The sequence below is a fragment of the Brassica oleracea genome, chromosome C1 (genome assembly GCF_000695525.1).
Source record: "Brassica oleracea var. oleracea cultivar TO1000 chromosome C1, BOL, whole genome shotgun sequence".
NCBI classification, from domain to species: Eukaryota; Viridiplantae; Streptophyta; class Magnoliopsida; order Brassicales; family Brassicaceae; genus Brassica; species Brassica oleracea.
Window position 1 is genome coordinate 4,580,521 of NC_027748.1, and position 17,292 is coordinate 4,597,812.

Below are 17,292 nucleotides of genomic sequence, written 5' to 3' on the forward strand. Positions count from 1 at the left end.
CTCTCATGAAAATAGTTTGAGATTTAAAATATGATTTTATATATATGCATCATTATTGTCACAATATTAAGTTGTAATGCTTTAGAAACATTTCCTTATCAACATTGAGAATGGAGTATGGACTCTTGTGTCCTAAGAGCATGTTCAACGCTGAATCTTAGCATAGGGTTTTTATTTGATTTTTTTTTAATTATTTTTTTTATCTGATTAAAAAAAAATTAAAAGGGTAACCAATCGCGGGCCGCCACGAGTCAGTGGGACCTGCGAACAGTGCAAGAAACAAAGAAAGAACGTTCCTTATTTTGCATACGAGCCGTTTATTAAGCAAATAATGGGACCCACTTATATTTTTATTATTTTTTGGGAAGAGCCCTATACTAAGATTCGCCGATAAACCTGCTCTAAGTTCGGTTTCAGTCGTGGACCTTGAACCTTGGACCTCTCTGCTGAAAATTTGATTGATAAAGGCTTTCTCAATGAACATGTCCAACGGCGATAGCTCCGGAAAATCAATTTCATCGTTTTTATGACATGTGGCATTAGAACAGCTCCATCCGTGAAGAAACCCATTTGAACTTTTTAATGATAAATAAGTAATATTTAATACTCCATCCGTTTCAAATTATACGATGTTTTAGAATGTTTACGTTGTTTCAAAATATATGAAGTTTTGAGATTTTAAGGTTAAATTTAACTTTATTGGAAATTGTTCAACTAATAAGATTTTACGGGTTTTTTTTTATAAATGGTTGAATGATTTAAAAATTATATTTTTTTAGAAAATGCTTTTTAGAAGAATGTAATTTTCTTAATCTTTGTGCACTAAAACATAACATCATATATTATGAAATTTAGTTTTCAATTTAATTCAATTTTTCTTTACTTTATCGAGCAATCAGAAGAGGCAGCTGTGCATACATTGTTTGAGAATATGTATGCAGCTCTTCTGCAAGTTGTTAATAGAGTAGATACTCATACGCCCGATAATGCTGTTCTTAGTCGTGTGATGCAACGAGAGAGTTTATAAAGCATAGTATACTTCAACAACGAACATATTTGAAACTGAGTACATGAAACTTTCAGTAAAAAAAAACTCTTAAGAAATACGCTCTTTACCACAGTTAATAATTTCCTAACTGTTACGATATCTATAATGCAATAGACCGAATTTAAGGATACTTCAATGTGTATGACCTACTGTTACGTTCTAGACTTATAGGTGGGCTACGTTTGAAATTAATAAAACACAGGCGAACTTCTCTATAGGCGGTGCTCAAGAGTCGAATCCGCGTTGACACATCAAAACATTGGAACCAGACATTTTGAAACAATAATGAAATTAATATTTTAATTAATTGGATTCGTTTTGCAACAGCCAACAACGGATCAAATCATTAATGTAATACATTACTGTATTATTAGAAATCTCATCCAGTGAGACAAAAGTACATGCACCATTAATGATCAAACTCCACGAAACTTCCATCTCTCTATCTCTTTTGCTTCATTTCTAGCAGCTATATAAACCAATGTCACATACCTCAATTTCCATCAACGATATACATCAGAGATCTACAAATTAAAATGAAGTCTTCTTGCGGTACAAGGTTTGCGTTCTTGGCTCTCTTCCTCTTTGCGCTACAATCTGTGTGCGTCTATGCGGGTAGCTTCCACAAAGACGTTCAGATACATTGGGGTGATGGCCGTGGAAAGATTCACGACAATGAAGGAAAACTTCTTTCACTTTCGCTTGACAAATCTTCTGGATCCGGTTTCCAATCAAACCAAGAGTTTCTTTATGGCAAAGCCGAGGTTCAAATGAAGCTTGTCCCTGGCAACTCTGCTGGAACAGTCACAACTTTCTATGTAAGTAACATATTGTCTCTAAGCATTTTTGTCATATTTTACTATACGTTTGATTACATATAGTTATTAAGTGTGTTGGTGTTTTATGATGACTTTGTGTAGCTTAAAGCGCCTGGAACTATGTGGGATGAGATCGATTTCGAGTTCTTGGGAAACATAAGTGGTCATCCTTACACTCTTCATACCAATGTTTACACAAAAGGCACAGGAGACAAAGAACAACAATTTCATTTATGGTTCGACCCAACCCTTGGCTTTCACACTTATTGCATCACATGGAACCCCCAAAGGATTATGTAAGCCCCTCCTTCGATCCCTTATAGTCTCATATGTTTCGAGGTTATGTGTTCGTGAATCAATATTCTCTTCTTCTTTTTTGTTCGCTTTATCAGCTTTACAGTTGATGGTATTCCCATTAGAGAGTTCAAGAACTCTGAGTCAATGGGAATTCCATTCCCAAAGGACCAACCAATGAGAGTCTACGCGAGCCTTTGGGAGGCCGAGCATTGGGCTACAAGAGGAGGATTAGAGAAAACAGATTGGTCCAAGGCTCCTTTTACTGCTTTCTATAGAAACTACAATGTGGAAGGATGTGTTTGGGCTAATGGAAAATCATCTTGTCCAGCGAATTCCCCATGGTTCACTCAGACACTCGACAAGAATGGCATAGATAAAGTGAAATGGGTGCAGAGTAAATACATGGTCTATAACTATTGCACCGATACAAAAAGGTTTCCTAAAGGTGTTCCTAAAGTGTGCACTTAAACTGTTGATTCTTTGATTTGTCAATAAGTTACTGGCGTTCTCTTTGTGATTCAAATAAGTTTTATTTATTCTGTTTCATTCATTTGTTGCTCATGTATGTGTGTGTGCAAAAATTTTAAATTAATAAGTGAATAATAAATTATGGAAACAAGGGTTTTCGTTACTTAACTTAATTGGATCCACTTGATTTGTGAAATTTATAAAATATTGAGAGCATTGATAAGTTCATTACTAAAATAGTAAAATTACACATCAAGTCTTGGGAAGCACAAATAAAATAGTTTTATGAGAAATGAGAAAACTATAGTATCGGTTTTGTCTACGCATAATTGAGTAGAAACAAAACAATGTAGCCAGAAGTAATGTGTCTCTTAAGTCTTAACGTGTGGGGAAGTTGATGATTTTGTAGACTCAACGTCAAAATCGGATCATGAGCTTTCGTGTTGTTTAATACTATTATATGGCCAGGCTACAATGCGTGAACAAGATTACGTTAAGACAAGGACCATGATCTTGAAAGTGGATCACAGGTGGTTTCTTAATCTCATGATTAATTTTTTGGTATGGTAGTTTGTCAACGTAGGGACTAATTTTATTTTATTTTGGTAAAAACGTAGGGACTAATCTGTCAAACTAAATTTCATATACTAATAAACTGACGCGTCCAGGCTTATTCATAAAATCCAGCTAACTAAATTGTATTACCCGTAACGTTATACTAATCGTCAAAGATTTTGCTATTATTTATACCCGAACAAAGTAATTTTCTTATGTTTTTAGTTTGGCAAGCGGTTTCAACCATTAAGAGAGTGAAATATTATTTCCTCTGGATCGAGATATGATTTTATGCAACATTTTAAATGGGGATATACCATGTCTTTATCATAAATCATGGTGAAATGAAAGTAGTGGATATTGTTAGAATGCAAATATTAAATATATCGTCAAAAAAATATTTAATATAGACGAACCCTCTATGCGGCGGGGAGGGTTAGGCTCAGGTCAAAAGTCGAAGCCGTGTTGACGAAATGATTTCGGTACATTCAGAACGCGGGACCAGCATGTAATATACAAATTGTCCATATACATTATTTTCTCTGCTTTGTAACAATAAGCGAGTAATGAAATTATATTTTATTGAATTATTTAGTAACAACCAAGAAGAGGTCGAATGCGCCAACTAGAATACAGCACAATATCAATCATCAAACCATGAAACTTCCCTCTCTTTTTCCTTTGCCATTTTCCAGCAGCTATATAAACTCATGTCACTTATCTCAGTTTTCCATCAACAAAAACATTCGAGATATCAATACTACTCAAGAAATATAAAAAATGAAGTTTTCTTGTGGTACAAGATTCGCGTTCTTGGTTCTCTTTCTCATTGCAGCACAATCTGTGGCTGTTTATGCCGGTAGCTTCCATAAAGACGTTCAGATACATTGGGGTGATGGCCGTGGAAAGGTTCGCGACAGAGATGGAAAGCTTCTTTCTCTCTCGCTCGACAAATCATCTGGTTCGGGTTTTCAGTCTAATCAGGAGTTTCTCTATGGCAAAGCCGAGGTTCAGATGAAACTTGTCGCTGGCAACTCTGCTGGAACAGTCACAACATTTTACGTAAGTAACATACTATTTCAAAGAATATTTGGTCATCCTTTCCTTTTCGCTAGATTACATATAATTAATGAGTATCTTGGTGTTATATGATGATTTGGTGTAGCTTAAAGCACCTGGAACTATGTGGGATGAGATCGATTTTGAGTTCTTGGGAAACATAAGTGGTCATCCTTATACCCTCCATACTAATGTTTACACACAAGGATCAGGAGACAAAGAACAACAATTTCATTTGTGGTTCGACCCAACAAGGAACTTTCATACATACTGCATCACATGGAACCCCCAAAGGATTATGTAAGCAGATCATTCCATCCTTTGCACATTAATATTACAAGTTTTGAGGCTATACATAATCTCATTAGTTTATACTTTGTTAAGGTTAATAAACTTCTCTTAGATGTTATTCTAGGTCTCAATACATTCTTTCGATGTAGGATTCCTAATAAGTTTTCTTTTATTTCCTCTTTTTCAGTTTTACAGTCGATGGTATTCCTATTAGAGAGTTCAAGAACTCTGAGTCGATTGGAGTTCCATTCCCAAAGAACCAACCAATGAGGCTCTACGCGAGCCTTTGGGAAGCAGAGCATTGGGCCACACGGGGAGGATTGGAGAAAACAGATTGGTCAAAGGCTCCTTTTACTGCTTTCTACAGAAACTACAATGTGGAAGGATGTGTTTGGGCTAATGGAAAATCATCTTGCCCTGCGAATTCCCCATGGTTCACTCAGACACTCGACCAGAGAGGCATAGATAAAATGAAATGGGCGCAGAGTAAATACATGGTCTATAACTATTGCACCGATACAAAAAGGTTTCCTAAAGGTGTTCCTAAAGTGTGCACTTAACCTATCGATTCTTTGATTCGTGAATGAGTTACTTGGCGTTGTCTTTGTAACTCAAATGAGTTTTATCTATTATGTTTCATTCATTTGTTGCTCATATTATGTGTGTGTGTGTGTGTTTGTGGAAGATTTTTTAAGTAATAACAAATAATAAATTATGGAAAGAAAAGGTTTCGTTACTACAACTTTATTGATTTCACTAGAGTTATAAAGTTCTTAACATTTACAGAGGTTCAAAATATATAAGAAATACTTGGGTGGAACATTAAAAATTTATGCTTAGGGTTGGTTTCAAGTTTGGTCGTAGGAATGGCTTTGCTTAATAGTAAGACGATAAAAGTGATATATATTATTTATAGGGGATAGGGATTAGGGTAAACTTTTTACATATTAACAGTATATTAGGTGACAATAAATCACAGTAGATTCATATATATTAAGAACTTCTACTAATGCACAAGAGTAACGAGACATTATGGTAAAGAATAGGAATAACAACATGGGTTTTCTTAGGGTGGAGTTCTTAGCGGAATATAAAAATTCGTCTCTTAATTTATAACTAAAAAAAATAAGAACCAGTTCTTAAAAAAACTATAAGTCCAAGTGATACTAGGTACTCAGAACAATCTAGTCTTTTGCGTCTTAGCACTAATTTGAAGTTAGTGTCACAAAAAGGATAAAATAATATGTAGATTTCAATAGTATAATCTAGCTTTTGTTGTTTTCGATTTTTGTTCTCTTCTTCTTTTTTCTGTTGGACTAGGATGGATGTAAACAAATCTTCATTCAGAAAATGTCAAATCAATCAAAAGAGTGGAAAATAATATGTGACGACATGGAAAAGAAGCACAGTTGCAAGATTTTATGCATATGATACATTGATACCAGTTAAGAGAATATCACCAAAAAATTATTACCCTTATCAAAAACTAGTGACAACAATTTAGAATAAGAACTCGTCTTGAGTATTACCCTTGCAGGGCTTCAGGAGTTGATCAATATTTACAAAACAAATATGTGTTATTTCGCTATTCTAGCAGACTGGGCCTATGGGCTGGCTAAATAGCTTTACTAATGCTTGTACGACAAGAAACTAAGAAGACTTAAAATTGTGTTAGAAACAGCAATAATAAAAGCTTGGCCACCATCATACCAAACAACAATGTAATTTAGCTACTTATGAATTGCTTTATCGTGTAGATAAATAGAAAATTGAGAAAGTTGCACAGAAGAAAAGAGGAAGTTGGAAAATAACGTATGATCATGAACTTATGCATTAAATTATTTCCAAAGAAAATTAACATCTATATATCGCTACAATCGGTTGCACATACTGGTGTTTAAATTAGGCATATGGACATTTTGGGTATAGATTCGATTCAGGCGGACATTTTGGATATCAGATAGTTTGGCTAGTGGGGCTAGAAAATCCATATAGGAACCAACAAAATTATTGGTTCAAATCGGTTTTAATAGTTTCTGGTTCATGTCGGTTCAGATAATAAATTAGGAACTGCTTAATATACAAAAAAAATCGGTTTTCGTTTTGATTTCAGTTCTACTTCCGTTACTTCGGGTAATTAGGCTAATTCAGGTAAAATATATGTTATTTGGGTCAACTTTTGAGTAACTAAGATGAGTCAGATAAAAATATCAGATTATTTGGATATTTCAGATAAAATATCTGAACATTTTTTGATAATTTTGGGTAGTTCGTATATTTTTGATAATTTTTTTTTCTCAAATACATTGGATATTTTTAATATTTTTTAGGTATTATAAATATATATATATATATAGTTATGTTATATCTAATATATTACTAGAAAATTTATATATTTGAATATATGTTCAGTTCTGTTCGGTTATTTTAGATATACAAATATAAGAACCATTCGGTATATGAAGATTCTTTTCATGTTCCGGTTTCAATTATTTTGGTTTGGTTCATATTAGGATCTGCAGTTTTGATTTTTTTGCCCAAAACTAGTTTAAATCATCAGATTAGCGTTGTGGGTTTATATGAGTTTTGTTTATGCCACTATTTAAAGGATCTCCAGCAAGAAACATATTTTTGAGGGTGGATGATTCTCAAATGAAGATTTGAAGGCGGGTTGCTCCAACAAGGAACCTCAAATATATATTTAAAGTTATTTTGTATATTACATTTTAATCTTGAACCTTCATAATAATTAATTATAAGCACATTTTTTTAATAAAGAAATAATAAATACATATTAATATGCAAAAAAAATTATAACTCATATATATATATACATTGGGTTAACCAAATAAACTTTTTTTATTTTTTATTTTTAAAAAGGCATCAATTAGCAAAAGAGTTACAAAATGGTTAAATTAAGTATGCATAATATTTCTATTTTACATAATATTAGTGTATATTAACAATTTTGATTTAAATTTGGACATATTTAAGTATTTTATGTATCAATAATAACATATATGTAAATATATATTTGAATATTTAATCGAAATATATTTATAAAGATTAAAGTGGTACAAAAATAGTATTAATAAAATTATATGTAAGTTACATAATTGTAAAGACTAAATTGAAAAGTAAAAAGTGTTTTGAGGTTTTAACTATTTAGACTTTTAAAATTTGAAAGTTTGAGGACTTGTTGGAGAATAAAAACCTTGTTGGATATGCTTTTAAGCATGACAGAATATTATACTCCATCTGTTCCAAAATATATGATGTTTTAAAGAATTTTGATGTTACAATATAAGATGTTTTGATTTTTCTATGTAGTTTTTACTTTATTAAAAACTGTGTAACCAATCATATTTAATAATCTATTTTGTAATGGATTGAATACTATTAATTTATAGTTTAAATGATATTTTTTAGACAAAATTAATATCGATTTTTTTATCGAGTCATTTTATATTTAGGAATAGAAGGAGTATTTGATTTGAAAAGAAAACGATAAAAGAGAAATGGTTGATGATTATCCAATAAGGTTGTTATCGAAACAAGTGGATAATTAATCTATTTTTTATTTTTTTTATATTTTTTTTTCATTTTTTTTATTTTTTTTTAGTTTTAATAATATTTTTACTTGTTTATTTGATCTAAAATTTTATAAATATCATTTATATTCATAATTTTGATGAAAATTACACTATATTAAGTTTATATATTCTATTTGTGTGTTTTATACAATCTTAAACATGAAAATGTATTAATGTTATACACAATTAAAGATTAACATGTTTATAACATAGTAAACCATCTAAAAATTCCGCCCCGCATAATTTCTGATTAATCCCCGATTTTCTCTTTAGGCGCTAGGCCCAACCTGACCGCCCGACTAGCGCCTAGCGCGTTCCCGAACAGGGGATAATAGTAATAGATATTTAACTGCTGAGTGCTGACTGCTGAGGATTAGAGTTCAGAAAAGTGATCATAGTACCATTATTAATATATAACCACTGGCAATAACCAAGTATGAAAAGGACATAGCGACCTACAAGACAAACCAAAATAATTGATGTCAGTTGCTAATTACGCTTATCCATTGAGATCAGCTGGTTTATGAAAACGACATTCAAGCAATTATTTTAGTAGAATAACATATGAACTTATTTGGTTAGGCACAATATGCTCGGTAACAAATGTATATGGACAGTTTATCTGGTTTAAATAATTGTGTGGTCGTGAGGTGAGACTACAGCTCTCTCTCTCTTTTATAATTTTGTTGCAATGACGAATCTATCGTTATCACTCATCAGTCTCATCTTCCGTGACACTTGACCAATAGAGAAATTTCTAGAACAAAAACTATAGTATGTAACAATGTTGAAAAATTTCATAATTTACCAGAGAGTAGTAAGTTAGTAACTCAGAAAGTCAGAATAGCAGACCTTTAGTACATTATATAACGTTTCAAACAATATTCTGAAACATCTAATCGCTTAAATATGCAATGGGGGTGATTTTTTTTTTTTTTTTTGACATCAAACATCTACGTAATCATACTGACTCTCTAAACCAAACCGGTAACTTCGCATCTATGTGAACGACGAAAGACGGTTGTTTCCTAACACTGTGTGCTAAGCTATTTGCCTTTTGATTCTCCATCCGAGGTACATAAATTATCTCTGAGTTTAAGAAGCTTCTTTTCAAAAGCTTAATGTTAACTGTCAAACGCTGACCATTCTTCTGGTTCTGAAACCATCTTTACCAATTGAGAATAATCCATCACAAAACTGACCTGAAATTGCAATGGAGGTGATAAACGTTCTAAAACATACATATGATATTAAGTTGACCTCGTCTATATTGTTTGTTTAATCTCGAATATATCCAAACACAAAATTTTGGTTTTGGATTACAAAAAGAAAGTTGTATATCCACAAATTAATTAATTAATTGATTTATTAAAATTTACAAATTTGTTTTTTCAAAATAAAATAAAAATCTTTTGTCTTCTCAAAAAAATTAATTGGTAAATAAAATATTATTTTTATTTACCAAGTCGCCTTGGCATATTGGTAAATATCTCTAGCTGGAGTTTCCGTCTTGGGTCAGAATAGTATTGACCACCTGGCTGCATCCTTAACGATGGGATTTTGTATACATGGATGCAAGGTTTCGTGAGATTAGTTTTTAGACCTAAAAGCGTTTCGGATTTTCACGGTTACCAAAAAAAAATATACTACTCCTTCCGTTTCATAATACATGATGTTTTAACTCAATGTACAAAGATAAAAAAAATTATTTTTTCTAAAAAGTAGTTTTAAAAATATAATTTAAAAATCATTTAACCGATTACATAAATGATTACAATACCTAATTGGCTACACGGTTATCAATAATGTTAAAAATAACATTAAAATATCAAAACATCATCTATTTTGAAACAACACCAAATCTTTTAAAACATCATGTATTGTAAAACAGATGGAGTACTTCTTTTAGGTAAGCCGGAAGATATGGTTACCAAGAAATTTGAATGTAATTTCAATAATGACTATATAACTTTTCTAAAAATCAATACGAACCTGCAACATTTATGGAGGCCGGAATTGACAAGACCATACATAATATGGTTGAGTTGAACTAACAGTGAGATTAGGCCCCTGATTAAGAATTATGATGAGCCATTACACTAAGAAATTAATTTTGTAATGCTACAGCTGTAAAGCTTACTGGGACCAAGTTGACGTTTGGTTAGGCGGTCCAAATCAAAATTTCCGTGTCAGGAAAATTCATCCAATGAATCATATATATTCATATGTAACTTCTTGTAAAAGTATTCGCTTTAATTGCGTAGCTATCCTATCTCAATTCTTATGGTCCATAGATTCCATACTATTACATACTCAAAACTCCAAAGTATGTATGCATGCTACTTTTTTAAAACCAAACTGTCTTTTGTTTTTACCTCAAGTATGTCGGTGTAATAATAAAGTTAAATTGTGTTTGACAAGGACTTTCATAAATGTGTCCATGCTTTCTGTTACAGAACTCTTAACCTCTAAAATGGTGGTTCTTTAGCCCAAAAATAAAGTGGTCTCTGTGATCTGAATAGTTTTACATTCAATCTAATGGTCAAGTTCCACATGCCATGCATATTTTACCCAAGAAGAAGGGTAAAATATTAAATATTAACGCGTAGGAAATTTTCAACAGGTAATGGCTTCAAGTGTTGGATACTCCTCGTTGACCTACATGCATATATGAGTTTTTTTTGTCACAATCATATATGAATTTTAACATGTTGATAATCTATAATTGTATGATATTATTTGACTAAAAAATGTGAAAAGACAATGTTTTTTGGGGAAAATTCGACAATTTGTTAGTACTTTTTGGCGTAAAAACAGAAGAAAAAAATTAGCAAAAAAAAAATTGGAAATACCAAATGTTGACAGTTCCTGTAAATGAACAAATGCGGATGGAAATAGTTTTGGAGCTTGAAGAAAACAGCCTTCGAGTTTGGACCACTCATATTCATTAGTCATTTCGAATAAATATCAGTAGTTGTCCTCATAGACAGGCATTAAATTTATTTTGTTTGTGGTTTCCTCGATTTAATTCTACCTGAAATATGGACTAATAGCTGTTCTAATTTGTCATATGTGTATTCCAACAAGTGTTGGGTATTGTTATACTATACGGGTGTAACTGGTAACAACTAAAAAAAATATATGGAATGATAGGAATTATAATTTCTGGAATTTAATGGAATGAAATCAGCATTCCACTTATTCCAAAACGTTTTTGATTTGGAATGATTTTTCAAATGATAGTTATTTTTTTTTCTGGAATGTTATGGAATGGTATGGAATACACATTCCAATTTTTAGTTGTAACTGGTGAATTTTTTTTGGAATGCACATGAATCAAGCATTCTGAAAGTTTTTATTCCAAAAAACTGCATTCCAGTTGCAGCCTACATCAATATTCATTATACTATACGTATGGTTGCATATATTGATTTATAACTTTACATTTCTTTGCAATGGAACATCTTATTGAGTCCTTCCATTGATTAGTGACCAACCAAAAGAAATTGACCTTTTTGATTTACAAGAAAAAGAGAGGAAGAAAACGTGTATATGCTACTACTTGCACCTTTGCTAACGCAACCACACCTTTAACCCATACAATTAAACTTTTCGTAGTTGTCTCTATGCTCCATTCACATAATAACAAAATCATACTGAATCACATCGTTTCATAATATACTAGGCCGGTCCGCCCTACGGGCGGAAAATTATAATAAAAGTGATTTTATAATAATTTATGAAGTAATTTAAAATTATGATAGATTAAAAAATATTATAAACGAAAAAATAATGAAAGACTTATGAGAACATTATAATTATTTTTTTGTTTTGAATTATAATGACAGTAAATTTCACTATTCTCTGATAAATAACATTATATTTTTAATATTTATTTTAATTCAAATGTTTTGTTTTATAATATTCTTAATTAAACTAACTTATTTAAGGTTTTTTTTTCTGAATATGATTCAAAACTTGAAGTAATTCCTAAAGTTTTTTGTTTTGAATTATAATGACAGTAAATTTCACTATTCTCTGATAAATAACATTATATTTTTAATATTTATTTTAATTCAAATGTTTTGTTTTATAATATTCTTAATTAAACTAACTTATTTAAGGGTTTTTTTTGCGAATATGACTCAAAACTTGAAGTCATTCCTAAAGTAATTCATGCTTCTTCTTTTTTTTGTGATGTAATTGTATATTCCGTTTGTATGTATGTTTTGTAAAATTTTGTTAAGAGAAGTATATAATAATGTTTATGGTTTTGAGAATTTTAGGGTGTCGAAGGATTATTTATGTTAAGATTAGTTATATTTGAGTTAAAATGTTTTAATGAGGGGGTTCATTGAATGATTTAATGTGATAGTCAATGAGGATGCATGAATCCAACCGACTTCCATAACGGTTCCAAAATTCAACCAAGGGTAACCAAGGGTAGAAGAAGTGGAATCGAACAGCCAAATACGACGCCTTCCAACTGACCTTGATCGGAATTCAGCGTGGCCGGTGCAGCAAATCTTCATTGGCCGTAGGTTTGAACCGGAGTTGTTAAAACGCAGCAGATTTGTCTTTCGTTCGTCGACATTATTTTTGGAGGAGAAGCCGTCTCATGTGGGACCCCCTCATGTGTTACCCTAGAACCCAGAAACCCAATTATGTTAAGCCCAAAATACTGATCTGAAATATTTATTAACAAAAAAAGAAAAGCCCATTAATAATTGTGATTAAGTGAAACGGTGAGTATCATCCAACCCGGACACGTGTCGGCCTGTCAGGAACCGACTTTATGACGTGGCGCAACATGAGTGAGGCGAAAATATTTTTATATGTATAGATACCAGTTGCTAGGAAAATATGTACGATCGAAAACCTATGTTACATGCACTACAAGAAAACAGGGGGATTCTGATGGCCGAAATCGTCATAATTTCGTCGGATAGATCGATTCCGACGAATTTCTCACAAATCAATTCGTCGGTATCATTTTGTCGGAAAAAAAGTATTCGTCGGAATTTCGTCAGACCTTCCGACGACTTTCTGACGAATACCGAGAAACGTCATTCTGAAGAACTTCCGACGATATTCCGATGCGGACACACGAGACCAGAGTTCATCGGAAAAACTATATACCGACGGAGAACGTTCCTTGGACTATTCCGTCGAACGTAGTCCTCGGAAAATACCGACGACTATTGTTCGTCGGAAGATACCGACGGACAATGGTTCGTCGGAATTTTTCGAGGAATCCTCTCCGTCGGTATTTTCCGACGAACCATAGTCCGTCGGTATATTCCGACGCCCACAATTCGTCGGAATATATCAATTTTAAAAATGAATTAATTTTGCATTTTTATATATTTTTTATATTACAAATTAATTAATAAATAAATATAATCTGAAATTTAAAACTAATAATATTATAGAATTTAAATTCATACAAACCGAAATAGAAAAAAAACATTCAGAAAGTTTAAATTCATACAAACCGAAATAGAAAAAAAAACATTCCGAAAGTTTTAAAAAGCAGAAAAAACTAAGAACTCGAAGACATCAAACGATCTAGATTCTGCATTATCTCGGCGTTGAACTTCTTCTGGGATGCCATCTCAGCAAGGATAGTGGCATTCTTGTTTTGGCATCTAAATTTATAGATTTTTATGATTGAAACTTTATAGAAAAACATGTCGTCGGTATTTTCCGACGAAATACCGACGACCTTTCCAATTTTCAATGAAACCCGTTGTCGTCGCTATGTCGTCGGTATATTGCGAGGGATTTCCGACGGACCAATAATAAAAAAAAAAAACTAATCAGAATCTTCTGAATCTTCATCAAACTCCCCAACCTCGGCTTCCGGCTCTGAATGTACGACAGCATCATGTCCAAACACAGTCAAATTCTCAACGAGTTGAACATTTTCCAAATCTTCAACTGCCTGGGCGTTGCTGGTAGACTCTGGTTGCAATGGTTCATCATCATCAGAAGTTCCATCCACTCGTCCTCTTGGGTTGATTTGCGTTACAGTAACCCATGGATCGTCTCTGTACGTCACCCGAGGGTAACTGATGTAGCACACCTATACATATCAATTATACAAAGTATTAGTTCAATATATAACATTAATTAATTATATTGGTAAAAAATTATGAATATATTGACATACCTGATCAGCTTGCGAACCAAGAATGAAGGGATCATAATATTGAAGTTTCCGCCGCGAATGAACTGATGTAACACCAAACGCATCAATCTTCACTCCTCTATCTGGGGTGGTGTCATACCAATCACAATAGAATACTACACAACGCAATCCAACCATTCCAGGAAATTGGATTTCCAATATTTCTTTTATGTTGCCGTAGTAGACATCGTCACCAGAAGAAGATGAAACACCAGCATCATATGTTGTCTTAGAATGACCTTTCTTTGTGAATGCATATCCTCGCGTACAAAATTTAGGATATGATTTGACCACATAGTTTGGTCCCTGCACAAATTCGCGTACCCAATCATCGAACACAAGACCTCTGGCCAAACCATCATTCACCTATAAAAAAAAACATATATGATTGCAAAATTAATTAGTTTATATATATTAAATTTAAACTAATCATTTGCATAGGGTAATATGATATATGACTCACATAACTACGAAGCCACGCAGCAAATCCGTTATCTCTAAGTTGTCGAAGCTCATCTTCTGTTGCATGCCTGTGAGTCATACGCAACTCCGCCATATATACACTATATACAAAAATATTATCAATATGAAATAAATTTATTGAATATTAATCTAACAATAAATGAATAAATATTTTTACCTCTCATATTGTAGAACATCTTCACAGTTGGTGAGCAAATATGTTTGCAAATGAGCGTTCTCAGTGTCCGTAAGTCTCTGCTTCGTGAATTTTCCACTAAGTCGTCCTATTTCCTTGAACATGCTTGGGACAGTAACATGATATGTTGCTCTCTCCCCTCTATCATCATGCCGAGCAGGTCTTCGGTGTTTTGTTTGCACTTCTGGTGGAAAATAATTTTCAGCAAAGATTGCAGTTTCTTCATTGATCACCTGTGCCACTATAGATCCTTCCACCCTGCTTTGATTTTTGACCATCTTCTTCAGATGATGCATATAACGCTCAAAAATATACATCCATCTGTACTGCACAGGACCACCAAGTTCCAATTCTCTTGCGAGATGAATAGCAAGATGTTCCATTACATCAAAGAATGATGGAGGAAATATCTTCTCAAGGTTGCACATGCTGACTGGTGCGTTTGTCTTCAAATTATTAATACCCTCTTCAGTCAATACTCTGCTGCATAAGTCACGGAAAAAAACACTAATCCCTGCAATTGCTTCATGAACATTACGTGGCAATAATGCTGAAAAAGCAAACGGAAGGAGGCGATGCATAATTACATGACAATCATGACTCTTCAAGCCAGTAAACTTTCCTTCGCTTCTATCAACGCAGTTCCCCAAATTTGATGCATATCCGTCAGGAAATTTCACTTTATCTGTAATCTAATCAAAGAACTCTTCTTTTCTATCACCATCCAGCCGATAAATGGGAAAAAGGCCGTACCGTTCTCATCAACGTGAAGTTCAGGACGATCACAGATATCGACTAAATCTAACCTTGACTTCAAATTATTCTTCGTTTTACCTTGCATGTTAAGGACTGTGTTCATCAGATTGTCGAAGAAGTTCTTCTCAATATGCATGACATCTAAATTATGCCGCAATAGATGACTCTCCCAATATGGCAGATCCCAGAAAATACTCTTTTTGTGCCAGTTATGTAGCTCTCCAACCGCACTGACTCGAATGTTTTCATGTCCACCTACATCTGGCGTCCTTTCTGCATCAAAATACCTAAACTGCTTCAACAAATCTTTCCCACTAACTTCCTCAGGTGGACCATCAAACACCTGCTTGTTCTTCGTAAACGAAGTCTTACTCCTGCGGTATGGATGATCAGGTGGTAGAAATCGTCTGTGACAATCAAATCAACACGTTTTCCTTCCGTTCTTTAGTTGAAAAGCATATGTGTCATCTTGACAATATGGACATGATAGCCTCCCATGTGTTGTCCATCCAGATAACATATCATATGTTGGAAAGTCACTTATTGTCCATATCAGTACTGCCCGCATCTTAAAGTTTTCTTTGCACGAAACATCTTATGTCTCAAAACCATGCTCACATAGTTGTTGCAACTCATATATCAATAGTTGAAGAAACACATCTAGTGATCTTTTAGGACGATCTGGCCCGGGGACTAGAATTGAGAGAAACAAAAACTCTCGTCGCATGCACAAGCTCGGCCGTAAGTTGTACGGTGTCACAATAACTGGCCATAGAGAATACTGCCTTCCATGCTTTCCAAATGGGCTGAAACCATCAGTAGATAATCCAAGATAAACATTTCTTCTCTCTTCCGCAAATTCTGGATATGTTGACTGGAAATGTTTCCAAGCCTTTGCATCTGAAGGATGTCTAATCTCACCATTTGTGGAATGCTCTGCATGCCATCTCATTGCTTTTGCTGTGCGCTCACACTGATACAACCTCTTCAATCTTTCCGTCAAAGGCAAATACCACATTCTTTTGAATGGGATCGGAACTCTTCCCCTCGTGTCCTGATAACGAGGTTTCCCACAAAATTTGCATACATTCCGTGTCTCATCCGCTCTCTAGTAGATCATGCAGTTGTCAATACATACATCTATCACTTCATACGGTAGTTGAAGACCTGCAACAAGTTTCTGAACCTCGTAGTATGAACCCGGTGCAAGGTTATCCTCAGGTAGAATACCTTTGACAAAATCAGTAATCGCATCCATACATTCTTCAGCCAAATTATAGTCTGTCTTAATACCCATTAATCTAGTTGCAGATGATAAGACTGAATGACCATCTCTACAATTTTGATACAAAGGTTGTTTTCCTGCATCCAACATGTCAAAAAATCTCCTTGACTCGGGGTTTGGTTCTTCCCCTCTATAATGATCATGTACCATCTGCTCAGTACCTACACCATAATCTATATCCGTTCTAGATTCTTCTAACCTAATATCAGGCTGAGGTTCACTAACAGGCTGAGGTTCGCTAGTACTACCATATTCATAACCAGTTTCCCCATGA

General features: G+C 33.5%; 3 protein-coding genes across 3 annotated transcripts; 2 read left to right on the forward strand and 1 right to left on the reverse strand.

Moving 5' to 3' along the window:
• The first annotated feature begins 1,433 nt into the window (after positions 1 to 1,433).
• LOC106314299 (probable xyloglucan endotransglucosylase/hydrolase protein 17) lies at positions 1,434 to 2,804 on the forward strand. Its single transcript, XM_013752199.1, has 3 exons — positions 1,434 to 1,866; positions 1,969 to 2,162; positions 2,259 to 2,804. The coding sequence occupies exons 1-3, from the start codon at positions 1,585 to 1,587 to the stop codon at positions 2,629 to 2,631; spliced, it is 849 nt and encodes a 282-aa protein (XP_013607653.1). The 5' UTR covers positions 1,434 to 1,584; the 3' UTR covers positions 2,632 to 2,804.
• Positions 2,805 to 3,906: 1,102 nt separating this feature from the next.
• LOC106314289 (probable xyloglucan endotransglucosylase/hydrolase protein 18) lies at positions 3,907 to 5,182 on the forward strand. The gene is made up of 3 exons (XM_013752191.1): positions 3,907 to 4,248; positions 4,352 to 4,545; positions 4,724 to 5,182. The coding sequence occupies exons 1-3, from the start codon at positions 3,967 to 3,969 to the stop codon at positions 5,094 to 5,096; spliced, it is 849 nt and encodes a 282-aa protein (XP_013607645.1). The 5' UTR covers positions 3,907 to 3,966; the 3' UTR covers positions 5,097 to 5,182.
• An 8,598-nt stretch (positions 5,183 to 13,780) lies between these two features.
• LOC106344221 lies at positions 13,781 to 15,681 on the reverse strand. Its single transcript, XM_013783636.1, has 4 exons — positions 14,960 to 15,681; positions 14,783 to 14,882; positions 14,302 to 14,685; positions 13,781 to 14,214 (listed from the first exon to the last, which is right to left on the reverse strand). The coding sequence occupies exons 1-4, from the start codon at positions 15,556 to 15,558 to the stop codon at positions 13,945 to 13,947; spliced, it is 1,353 nt and encodes a 450-aa protein (XP_013639090.1). The 5' UTR covers positions 15,559 to 15,681; the 3' UTR covers positions 13,781 to 13,944.
• Positions 15,682 to 17,292: the final 1,611 nt, after the last annotated feature.